General features: G+C 37.3%; 1 protein-coding gene across 1 annotated transcript; it reads right to left on the bottom strand.

Moving 5' to 3' along the window:
• Positions 1–11,097: 11,097 nt before the first annotated feature.
• LOC139733863 (galanin receptor 2b-like) lies at positions 11,098–12,393 on the bottom strand. The gene has a single exon (XM_071644665.1). The coding sequence runs from the start codon at positions 12,391–12,393 to the stop codon at positions 11,098–11,100; it is 1,296 nt and encodes a 431-aa protein (XP_071500766.1).
• Positions 12,394–13,480: the final 1,087 nt, after the last annotated feature.

The raw sequence follows: 13,480 nt of genomic DNA, 5'->3' as shown, positions 1-13,480 counted from the left end.
TGTAACAGCATATGGCTCGGTTTTAAACGTTTTCCACAACACGCGGTCTGATTCGTCATCGGTTGCAGGTGAGGCGTTGTATGAAATCGGACTGCTTCCACCTCTTTCCAAATATGAAAGCAGCATTACCAGTTGAATGCTTGTAGCAATGGCAGGCAATGTCATAGTTTGTTTATATCCTGGCAAACAAAAGTAAAACGATATCAAGAAAGGAATTTATAAGCGATGTCTTTCTTATTAGATTGTTATACCGTATGCCCCCCCCCCAAAAAAAAAAAAATGCAACGGACCCTCCGCAACGATAACTTTGAAAACAGTAAATCAATCCAAATACAATTTCAGGGTGTGAAACTTTAACTTATTACCCACATCTTACACAAAACCCCATCCGATCTGCTTCAGTGGTCAAAGAGAAATGAGGATCTTTGCAGAGCATGTCACGAATCCCTTCCCTCCAAGTTCTGTCCAATGTGTTCACACATTAATATGCAGTTCCAAGAGCATCCGAGTGCTTAACTTGAAAGAAACTAACCCATAACATGCCCTACAACAATCAACTTTTCTCTGTGACCACTTAACCAAACGGAATGGGGTTTCCTGCAACATATAGGTTAGATGTTACATTTTTAGACCCTGATATAGCAATCAGATAGATTGATCATATTGAAAGTTATCAATGCGGAAATCCGGTTGTAATTTTTGGGGACATACTGTAGTAATGCAAGTTACCACAAGCAGGAGGCTTCGCCTTATAACATGGGAGTTTACTTCTTAGAATTGATGACCTTATAAGGTGTTCAAGTAATTTAACCAATTAAACCTCCAGCCGTGAGATATTTCCATGGGGAAAAGTAGATAAAACTATAATGAATATATTTTTATCATCTATTACACAGCTACAAGAAAGTTGTGCTTTCTGCTAATCGAATGTCAGATGGAATCTCATTTGCAAAGTGCACAATATTATCCTAGCGGTAGGCTTGTTTGTTTGTTGTTTGTTTTCTGTCATTGCACACTGTCCCCGGAATTTGATCTATTAAAGCTCTCTGATGTCATCAGTAAACTTGATAGTCTTTTGCAATATATGTATATGCGGAAGGATTCCAATAACAATATTTTTGTTTGACTTTTAAGAGTTAATACCTATCAACATATATAACCCTCATATTCCAAAACCATCTTACTCATTACTCATAATACGTTAGAGATATTGCCTTAAACAAATATATCATTTTATTCATCATATTGAGATTACACTTTGCATTTTAAAAAATGACACTTACTTTATACGCGACTTGTGTTGAACTGCTTTTATTCCCTGTAATACCAGTCTGTTGCAGCTCTCGCAGAAAAATGTCTGCACAAGTGACGCTAAAGTTGCCTGACTGCTAGATTATCAAAGAAAATTCGCAAATGGTTCGTGATGAACCTGCGCATGCGTAATGAGGCAGCCAATGATGGTTCTTTATTGTGAGGGGTGGCATAAGAGAGATGGGAGTTATCTGTCGCTTGAAGTTTAGAAAAGCTTTAAGTTCTGTAGACAATTATAAGCAGGTATTGACAAGTCTTCTACGAGAAACAAAGACATGATAACTACAATAGCCAATAGCCATAAACGATTAAAGGGATAGTACCGTTTCGGTTGAGATGAGCCTTCAGGTTTTTAACATCTGTTGATGATTCTGTAAGATGATGGGAATTATCTTATCAAGCATTAGAAAAATATAATTCTAAGGGGACCTAAAAGTTAATTTAAAGAAAATAGATTTTGAAATGGCTGAGCTGAGATATCCAAAACAAAGCGATCCTAATAAAAGATTGGATTCATCTTTCATTGGATCTCTTTGTTTTACTTTCTTTTTGGATAATCCCAGTCATTTCAAACCCGAATTCCGTCAAATAAACTTTTAGATCCTCTAAGAATTTTATGTTTTTGAAAATTTTCATAAAAAGGTTTTTAAGTATCTTGCAAAAAGTTAAAAGCTGAGTTCTCACCTCAGCTATTACTATGATTTATCATCACTTTATAAAAGAACTCTACTCAAGCGGTAGACATACCTGGTAATGAAACTGAACGTTCAGTTACCCTCAAGGATAATACATCATGATTACAAGAAAAATTCCATTAGCTGTCACAGACAGCTAATTGATGTTGTTGATTACTGACAAGATGCTAAATGTTATACTTTTATTCTTGATATGATGTTGATATATGAGAAATATGAAATAAATTGCAACTTGAAACTTAAACTTGATTACAAACGAACTATACCAAGCTGCGCAAGCGGCAACAGCCATTGGTTATGCAACACTCTCACTGTAAATTAATTCTACTAATACCTTATTCTGCAATTATCTGCACACAGAGCAATTCAGTGGGTACATCGTATATCTAAAGAGTTTTGCCTCTCTCAGTCAGTCAAAAGTATTTTGATGGTCTTCCGTACGTTTATATTAATCAGTATGTTGCGGCAGGTGAGTGTGATCACTATGCATAAATGTGTGGGAAAGAATGAGAAAAGGGCACTGAATGAACGGGAATAGACGGGTGACAAATAGCACCAAGTATCTTTAATATGTAATATTTTGCAATTCATCTAAATTGAATAACGTTACTTCATTTTTTCGCTTTGCCCAGTCCTTAAGCAATATGATCAGATGTGACTTTATTCATATTTTTGTATACGTTACTCCCCCTTTGATATTACCATCTTTCACTGTTTATTAAGGTTTCTTTGTATATATTTATGCTACTCCTTTTTCGTAATATGATTCTATGGGCCTTGCCGTCGTTTGATTGGGAGAGAAGAATAGCCTAGTAACATACCATTTATCTATCTCTTTATCTTTCTATCTATCTATCAATCTATCTAAATATATCATCTATTCATATATATATAGATTGATACTTGGTCGAATGATAGAGTCTCCTTTTCGAAACTTCTCTGTTGTCTGATTCCTACTTCATGGAACTCCATGATGCATGTTTATTTTTATTTTTTTGGTCATAAAGTTGTTCATAATAGCAGAGGGGAATGATCTTGATGGAAAATAATCAAATGCAAGACGGTAAAAAAAAACACAGAATTAATATGTCTACAATCGAATCCCATTTGCTTGTGACGTCTTGGAAATATTGAAACCATTTAACGATGGTGAAAGAAAAAGAGAGAGAAAAAATCACGTGGGCTGGAGAGGAGGGCAAGTTATCGATTGTAGATGAAGCCACAAGAATGAAAGCTTGAAGCCGATATTCAAAATAACACTGAGAAATACGTATGAGGCATGTCAGCGAGAGATTTTAAAAAAAGACGGATCGATAGAAGATTTCAGCTCACATTCATTCATTTTTTCTAGTAACAATGGTTGGCAATTTGCAAACATCTGTAGTGAAGTGAGCATCATTTGCACATGAGGACGGTCTGCCTTTTAATTTTTTTTTTCTGAAGGTAAAATCTATTAGAGAAATTCTCATCAGCTTAGCGCAGATTCTTTCAAATGAATGAAGTTATGATTCCTTTATTTTGCAGTATTCATATAAAAGCAAGGGTGTCAATTCACAAATTCGTATCTATCTATCTATCTTTCTCTTTCTCTGTCTCTCTCTCTCTTTATATATATATATATATATATATATATATATATATATATATATATAATATATATATATATGTATATATATACATATATACACACACGCATGGATTATGGTCTACGCTAATTTGTGTGGTCGATATATTTCCTTTTTCTTCTTGAAGAGAGTGTATATCACTGTTACAAAGGTCCCTTTCTTTTATAACATTGTTCACAAACTTGTCGCTATTAAAACACAAAAAATGAATATTAATGTTCATAAACATAAATGAATATGAAATCAAAACAGAGCATCAGATGAAGTACATATCATGAAGTATACTGATGTATAGTGACTGTACGAGAATACGCCAATTCTCAATACTAGACACCAGTGGCGTACCGTGAGTCAAGACATTGGGAGGGGGGGGCACCTCATGGAAAAGTAATTTTGAGGGGGTGTATGCTTGTGCGTGCGTGCGTGTGTATGCGTGTGTGCACGTGTGTGCGTGCGTTGTCAGTCTGCAAACTTAATGGGGACTACAATACATAACGGAATGTGATATATTCCACAGCGAAGTCATTGAGCAACATTGTAAGTTTTCCTTACATGGATTATGGAATGACGGTGTGAAACGACAAATTACTGGCAGCAACATCAGGAGAATGGCATAACAAAAAAATACGAGCGAGCGGAGCGAGCGAGCTGGAAAATTTTGACATTTTATAGTCCAAAACCTGTCGTTTTTAGCTATATTCGCTTTGGAAATTAAGGGGGGGGGGGGGGCTCACCGGGCGCAACTGCTGGCAATTACTGGCAGCAACATCAGGAGAATGGCATAGCGATTAAATACGGGCGAGCGGACCGAGCGAGCTTGAAAATTGTGACGTTTTACAGTCCCCAAACTGCCGTTTGTAGCTATATTTTTTCGCTTTGGAAATTAAAGGGGGTGCACCGGGCGCAACTGCTGGCAATGACTGGCAGCAACATCAAGAGAATGGCATAACGATTAGATGCGAGCGAACGAGCTTGAAAATTGTGATATTTTACAGTCCCAAAACTGCCGTTTGTAGATACATTTTTTTTTTCGCTTTGGAAATTAAGGGGGGGGGGGGGGTGCACCGGGCGCAACTACTGGCATCTACTGGCAGCAACATCAGGAGAATGGCATATCAAATACGAGCGAGCTGGAAAATTTTGACATTTTACAGTCCCCAAAACGGCCGTTTCTAGCTATATTTTTTCGCTCTGGAAATTAAGGGGGCGCGCCGGGCGCAACTGCTGGCAATTACTGGCAGCAACATCAGGAGAATGGCATAACGATTGAATGCGAGCGAGCGAAGAGAGCGAGCTTGAAAATTTTGACATTTTGCAGTCCCAAAAACTGCCATTTGTAGCTACATTTTTTCACTTTGGAAATTAAGGGGGGCGCACCGGGCACAACTGCTGGCAATTACTGGCAGCAACATCAGGAGAATGGCATAACGATTAGATGCGAGCGAGGGAAGTGAGCGAGCTTGAAAATGTTGACATTTTACAGTCCAAAAAACTGCCGTTTGTAGCTACATTTTTTCGCTTTGGAAATTAAAGGGGGCGCACCGGGCGCAACTGCTGGCAATTACTGGCAGCAACATCAGGGGAATGGCATAGCGATTAAATGCGAGCGAGCTTGAAAATTTTGACCTTTTACAGTCCAAAAACTGCCGTTTGAAGCTATATTTTTTCGCTTTGGAAATTAAGGGGGGACGTCCGGTGCGCCCCCCCCCCCCCCCATCCGCCACTGGTAGTCAAGGGTGTCGGTTTATGTTCATGATTGGGGGAGGTATGACCTGCGAGGGGGCGTCGAAGTGACCAAGAGGGGGAAGGATGTCCAAAATCTGCACTATAGAGCATCCCCTAATTGTTTGCGTTTGTGTGTGTGTGTGTGTGTGTTTTGTATACATCGAAAAGTTAGGAAATAGCCCTGGTCAAGTCTTATCATGAGCAATGCAGGGCATTTTGATATAGACTAGTATGTAAAGCAACACTGCAAAATGAATGATCTAGATTTGATATAACGAAGCGTAAGGTACAAAGGTGTACATTCTACATCACATTACCCAACATTGGAGCGACTATTTTTGCCGTTCGGATGTAGGCCTACTGAGTACACTGCGCACATCCTGCTTATATTCAGAAGGCCAACCAGGAATCACGCTGAATCACAATCTTTTGTCGGCTCCGGGCTTTTTGAACAATGTTTCACACTAGTATGGTTAAAAGAAATCTTAGAAAAATATATAATTTCTTGATCACCCTTTCATGTAGATTTCAAAAGCAGTTTACTAACTCTTGAATTACCATTTTGGTAATTTTTTTTTTTTTTTTTTTTTTTTTTTTTTTTTTTTTTTTTTTTTTTTGGGGGGGGGGTTTGTTTTTGGTTGTTTTTTTTTTACCAGCGGATGGGAAGGGGGGGGCACGTGCACCCCCCCCCCCCCCCCCCCCCCCGTAGTTACGCCACTGCTAGACACTATCGTTTTGCGTATAACCACGAACCTTAAACCTCCCGTGATCTTTTTTAAGTATAATCTCATCTATTAGAATAAACATAGATCACCTACGAAATTACATCGCTGGAATAGGTGCATTTGAACAATGGCATGTTTTAAGGTATTATAAGTTGTAATGATTATACGTTTCTTAACCGTGGAAGAGTTGTCAATGTAATTTTCTTAAATGTGTAAAATCATGAGCCACTATGTTTCCCATCATCAAGAAAAAAAGCATGAGTCATTAACCTTGCAGTGACATATTAATAATGCGCATGAATTGAATGTCATTAATCCTTCATACCGGTATCTCACTCACTCGTACACCTGCTGGCCTATTTTCTTTAAAGAGTGTATTGATACTGTTTGTTATTTCCACCAAACATATGAACATGAATATACAATAACGCAATACACGGCAATACAAATTCACTTTACATTGTAATAAGATAACGTATATTGTTTGTATCGCCCTAATCATATTACAGTAACTGCATGTGTGATGTTGAGTTGTGTTTTGTGTGTATGTGTTCAAGGGATCCTAGTCCGAATATAAAAAAGGCAATGATAAAAGGTTTGATGACTGTTTGGGCAGATTGGTTATGCTTATTGCTTGACTATTTGAAGAGTTTGTTCGCAAAAACCGACAAGTCCATATTTGCCAAAAGGAGATATTTGCGATTAAAGGTCAAGAAAAATAAAAAGAATGATAAGAAATGTTTTGCTTCTTTTGACCATAACTTCAAAAATGTACCTTTATATCTAATGACCTATATATCATTTACAAGGTATTATTTTGTACTTTACGACAGAGACCGTACTTAAAAATCTTTAAAAATGGACTTATCGGTTTTTGCGAACAGACTCTTCATGTCCTTCTCGATCAAAATACAACGACAAATTTTGTAAAATCACAAATTCGCGTAGTGCCAAAGTTTCATTTCGATAAATTCTCATACTAAATCTTTACCCTTAAATTTGTTATGGCTTGCTATGATGAGGGAGCACCAAAGAGAGAAAAATAAACAAAATACCTTGGTTGATAAATCCACTTATTTGTAGCTACTTAAGTTGTTTACTTTATTATGATTTTGCCAATATAACAGCCATGCGGAAATTAAAGAAATCACATACTCTCTTTGACAGACTGAATTAGAAATCAAACACAATGCAGAGTGTTCATTTGGTTTTCGATTCATAATTTGCAGTTTTATATGACCTCAAAACAAATTTGTTTATCTGTTGTTTACTGTAAACACTAATCACTTCAAATTACTTCAATGACAAATAATGGAACATTCTTTGCAACATATTACATTGAATTAGCACAGTGCAGTTATTCTTACGTATTCTCGTAGTAAAAGCTCAATAAAAGTACAGTGATGCATGGGCTTACCGGTAGCTTGTACATCGATAGCTAGCTGAGTTTTTGTTTTTTGTTTTTTGTTTTTTGTTTTTTGGTTTTCATTTTGAAATCATTTAATAACAAAAACTATCATCTAATTTAGATTTCAAGAAAAATCGACATAAAATTAAGAGATCCTATTATTCTGTTATACTGTTGGAACTGAAAAATGGCACAATCACATGGAAGATAGCAAATGACGCAGTCCCATGATACAATTTACCACTTCCTCAGCTGCAATTCCAGCAATCACCACGAAAACGACAGTGCCAGATCCGTACAAATCCCACTCGCTCTAATACTGATGGGCATTTTATCTTTGAGATCAAATGCCCATCAGTATTACAACGGCATTTCAAAGTAATACTTTGAAATGATGTTTTCCTCTCTTGCTTAAGGAGTTTGAAGCCGAAAGAATGATAAACGCCTCTCTCTCTCTCTCTCTCTCTCTCTCTCTCTCTCTCTTTGTCTTTTCTATTCACATACACATGCGGGTACAAAAGTAATGTCTGTTTGATGCATGCGCATTTGTGTTTTTTTTTTTTTTTTGCGTATATTTTGCAGATTGCAATTTGTTGTGGAACTCCAAATGTATTTTTATCAATATTGGTTTTCCCGCCCTTTTTAACCAGATTTGCATTCGATTTAAGGATGCGGTCATTAAATTTCAAGTGAATTTGAATGATCGCCAAGATCGACATTCAAAAAAGGCAACTAGTTCATTCAATTTTATTTCATCAGCATGAGATTTCATGAGTTCCTCAAAAAAAAGGGTGTAAAAAGGGCGTTCAAAAAAAAGATGCAAGTGCAACGCATTCAAATTCGCATCAGCACCGCCATGGTGAGCGTTAAGGAATTCAAATTCACAATAAAGCAAACAATTACAAAAAATGGGCAGTCTCTTTCGTTGTTGCTTTTATTCTATGTAGACATATAGCATAAACTCAGCTGTTTGAATATGCAAACTTAATATACCTTGAAATGTGATTTAAATAACTCGTGTAACCCCACTTACAAACACATACTTTATTCGTACACAATAATAAATTGTAGCCGCTGGTATACATTACAGAGTATGCGTGAACATATCGAATACGGATAAAATCAGTGGATGAAGCATGGCCGTGACAACCAGCAAAACTTGCGATATAACCCTTTTGGGAACTAGGTCTATCTACAGCTGATCCGATTGCGGCAATTTATGATATGGGCACGGGGAACTAAGGAATGGAATCAAAATGGATCAATATGGAATTGGACGTATAGGACTCCTAAGATGTAAAATTCTGAGGCATGGCTATTTCCTAAATGTTACATCCATACTGTTAGGGGTGATTTGAAAGTAACAGAAAGGTCGACAGAAAAGAAATACATCCAATACAATTAAGATAATTAAATGAGACTTTGAAATGAAAATTAGTTTGTATCATCCAATCGTATGACAGTGAAAAAAGGGCAAGTAGAAGTAATGTATGTTGATTGAATTCGAACGTTCAACATGCGAAGTTGTGTTCCTATAAATGAAATTAAAACTGGTATTTGGCACGAATTTGAACGTTTATCCACCTGGCGTGAAATTGAATGTCAACTTTGAGCCGTTAAATTGAATGAATTTCTCTCTGAATTGAATGCATAAAAAAAATCTAAAAGAAATGACTTGAAATGAAATTAAATATTTAAAGAATTAAAATTGAGCACGAGAGGAGAACAGTGACCAAAATCGCTTGAATTTGAACGCCTCGAGCGGGAAAACCCCATATGATTACAATTGCACAGTAGCAGTAAATTTATAATAATGAAAAGCCGAAATGCAAGTCATGGAGGTTTGTCAATAAAGTATTTATCGCTAAGCTACATTAAAGTACATTTGACGATTCTCTTTTTCGTCCTCACCAACAAAGACGATGCAAGTAAGTTGCATAACCCGACGATATCCTTGTAGTTGTGTACTTCTCATCTTCAGAACTTAAAAGGGAACGTGACAGCAGGTAAGGATAATTCTAAGATCACGAGATTACGTGTATCAGTCTAATTTTAAATCAAAGTCTCTCCAGCAGTAAACAGAGGAAAAATAGGCCTATGAATATACCACAAATTAATGAAAAGCTTACCCATGTAGGGATTTTGGTCAAGATAGCGTTAGGAATCCCACAGAAAGTTGCACTCACTGGAACTTGCAGTTCCTTTACTTTGAAAATCCTTTCATATACAGCTGTACTTTATGACTGTACTACAACAGTTTTCGAGATAAACTTGACGATTATAAACAATTTTCACCATTATAAGAACAAACGAAGTGTCAGTCGATATTCAGAAACTGAATGTATTTTAGGAATACTACTGAAGTTTTGTCAAGAGGCATTAACAAAATAGCTAAATTATACTTCTAAGAGTAACTGTTGGCAACATAAACGTCGTCTTGGAGATCACAAATAGTTGGGAGACCAGAAATAATTTTCCTTTCATTTCTTTTTCTCCACAATCGATCCCTTGCGGACGCAAAAAAAAAAAGCTGGCACAAAGCATTTCAATGGGAAATTGCCCATTTTGTGTATATATATATATATATATTTATCTATGTATGTATTGTCATGACTGTATCTTATTTCTTCGTTGAGACTCCTTAAGGCTACCATCACCATCAAGCTCTAGCTTATCAAAAGATGGCAGGCTCCTGTATTTTATTTTCCTCTTCTCTACCTGGATATAAGTGTATCGTCGAGTTCTTTGATCTTACTGTAGTTATGTTTAAACTTTAAAGATTGTGATTATCTTAATATTATGAATAATTTTTTTTCCTCTAAAAGAAAAAAACATGTCTTTTTCACATATGATTTACTTGAACAAATAAAACTGAAATGAAATGAAATTAGTATGTTTCAAAACAGCTTAACGTGACTTTCTAATGTTAACACACTCGAGCTGCTCATTCTAACTTCTTGTACCTTTTATTAACTTACATTAGTGATGGGGTATTGGTATGAGCAAACTCACTTCAAAATTTATTAGGTAAATTGTTATTTAAAAAAATTAAATTTGCAGACTCACCCAATTATGTTCCTATAGACAGTGATAGAATATACCTCTTCAAAGTGTTGGAATTATTGTGAGAAAATGGGTAGGCAGGCAATAAGAAAAAAAAAGATTGTTTCGTTCTAAAAGGTACTACATCCAGCAGGATCCCGTGAGAAGACCACTTGCATACTTCACCGCACTTCGACCCCAGAGTAAGGTCAGGCTAGCTAGGTTAATTCTGGATGACCAGAGTACGAATTAATGACTGGCTGTGAAGTTTAGCTACTATGCACATACATTCTTTAGAAGATCAAGAAAACTGGAGGAGAATGTGAATATATATCATAACAAAACAAAATATACCAATAAAAGCTATGATACAGAAAACAATGTATTCCTAAATAGCAAGCCGACTTATTGTAAATCCGTTATAACATTCAGGCCTTTTGGGTAAAGAGTGGGAGCTTCTTGATCGAATAGCATTCTCGTTTTAGGATGGTAGTGTGACGCTCTTATTGGATATATTCAATATTACGTTACATCATTGTGATGCTGTAATGACGCCTCAACCGATTTCAAAGGTTTCCCTCTGTCCGGTCACTGAATAACGGTGCCCTAGATTTTCCTTTCTTTGAAGAAAACAGCTCTCTGATCGCCTCGCGGAACTCTGGGTAACGAACGGTGTAGATGATCGGATTGGCACAGGAGTTTCCGAAAGAGAGAAGAACTAATGCGTTGTTTAATGGACTATACCAGTAGGAGGCAGGGAGCAATCGTAAGTTGAATAGAAAGTAGAGACAAGCGGATGGACCCCAACACACGATGAAGACGAGAACCACGATGAACATCATCTGTAAGACACGTTTCCTTGCTGCTAGATGTCTTGCCGATGGGTTCGATAGGCCCTCCTGATTGCCCTGGAACACCAGAGACTGGCGATGCAGGGCGTGGGCCGTCATTGCCTGCATGGTAAGTGACAGCAAGGCGGGTATAACGAGAAGCATTGGGAACAGAATCGTTCCAATGAGCGCTTGGACTTCTTTAGAAGGAAATATGTTAACGCATCGGTTCGTTGATTTATCAATATTTGCGACTCTGAATAGGAATGAAATGATTATGAACCCCAAGATCCAATTCGCTACAATCACAATTATGACCCTCTTCCGAGTTACCAAACGCTTGAACTGGAAAGGATAAGCCACCGCGATATACCTTTCCACAGCTATAGCTGTTAGAGTGAAAATTGACGCATCGAATGACGTCCACAGAAACATAGAGGTGTAAACTACTTTGCAGTACACCTGTCCAAGAACTGAGGAAGGGACCGTGAGTGCTTGGGGGAGAGGTATCATAAAGATAGAAGCAAGAAGATCTGCCGCAGCTAGTGCACCAACCAGAGTGTCTGTGGAGCGACTGAGTTCTCTTCTGTTGAAAAGGACGATGATCACTAGGGAATTGCCCACAATACCCAACAAGGCGGTGAATATTTGAATGATCGACCCCCAAGACCAAACTGTGGCTTGCCAAGACCATCCGAAAGACGTCTCCACGTTAGGACTGGTATCGTCACTGGAAGCTAATTCTACCAAGTCCGTAAATACCGCTTCTGAAGATGAATGTTTTACCTCTGAAGGCATTATAGAGCGGTCTCTGCTCCCAAAGGGTTCTCCAGTAATCTGCGTTGTAATTTCTTCTTCGAACATTGCAACATCGTATGGCACGGTTGGGATCGTTTTCCACAACGTACTGTCTGTTTTGTTATCTGTTTCAGGTAAGGCGGAAAATATAGGACTGCTTCCCCCTCTTCCCACAAATGAAAGCAACATTACCAGTTGAATGCTGGTTAATGCGGTACAGGCAGACAACGCCATCTTCTATTTGTGTCCTGAAAAACAAGCAAATATGGAAGTAGAAATACATTATTGCTGAAAACAAAACTGTAACCAATTACCTCTTCTGATTTATCTGGTGTTAGAGTTTAATGCAAGAAAGAAGCTTCACTGCTTCCGGCACGGGGAGTGGACATCTCAAAATAGTGACATTTCAAGAAAACTTGTAACCAAGGAGATCTCCTACAACCGCGTTTGACCAAACAGTTATGATAAATAATCTCCTGTTGTAAGATTTTCCTTCCATAAAGGAATTACAAGCAATGAACATCTTTTAAACAGCATGTACGTCCAAGATGGATATCTCCGAATATCGAAAATCATATGACTAGCGGGTTTTTTTTTCTTTCTTTTTTTCGAAGGTAATTTCACTTTGAGTACAGTATCATGGTCAGGCTGATAACTTATCAACACTTTTCATAGTCCTTCGTGTTACCCTGCATCATAAAACCAACAAAAAGTAGATTGACAGGAATTTTTTAAGTAAGGACAGATTCAAAAATTAGCAGACTCTAACCTTTAAAACGATGCATAACTCAATTCAAATGAGCTCCCCTAACCTAAGAAAGAAATGCACACACTCTGGAAAAGTGTGAAATGAGAAAGGGGGCTCTGAAATGCAGGGTCTATTCAAGGGCTAAATCCTTACCAAACCGCGCTAGAGCTGTGCGATGAATGGGACAAAAACAGGATGTGAACCACTGGAGCAACAACAAGGAATTTTTAAGATTATGCTGAAAGTAAGCATGCTCTTCCAATACATTTGTTCTTGATTGGTGCCAACTTTCAAAGCAGTAGTATATTATTCTTTCAAAAGTTATTAGAGTTGAAAGAGAAGAGTGTGCAAAGAGTTTTCAAGAAATTATAAGGGGCATCCAAAACATACCTAAACTCACTACTTTACAAAAAAAAAAAGGTTCTAGGAAAACTGCTGAAAAAACACTTTCCCATTCATTTTATGATCCCAAATTTAGGAGTAATGTAGAAGAAGAATAGATCTCCAAATTTTTGAAATTCTTGCGTCAAGATGTTCTCATTGCAATTAATTGATAAATTGCCTTACATCGAC

The sequence above is a fragment of the Diadema antillarum genome, unplaced genomic scaffold, assembly GCF_040938485.1.
Source record: "Diadema antillarum isolate AM-2024a unplaced genomic scaffold, OU_Dant_1.0 seq00000501_RagTag, whole genome shotgun sequence".
Lineage (NCBI taxonomy): Eukaryota > Metazoa > Echinodermata > Echinoidea > Diadematoida > Diadematidae > Diadema > Diadema antillarum.
This window is presented reverse-complemented; position numbering and strand designations above follow the sequence as displayed.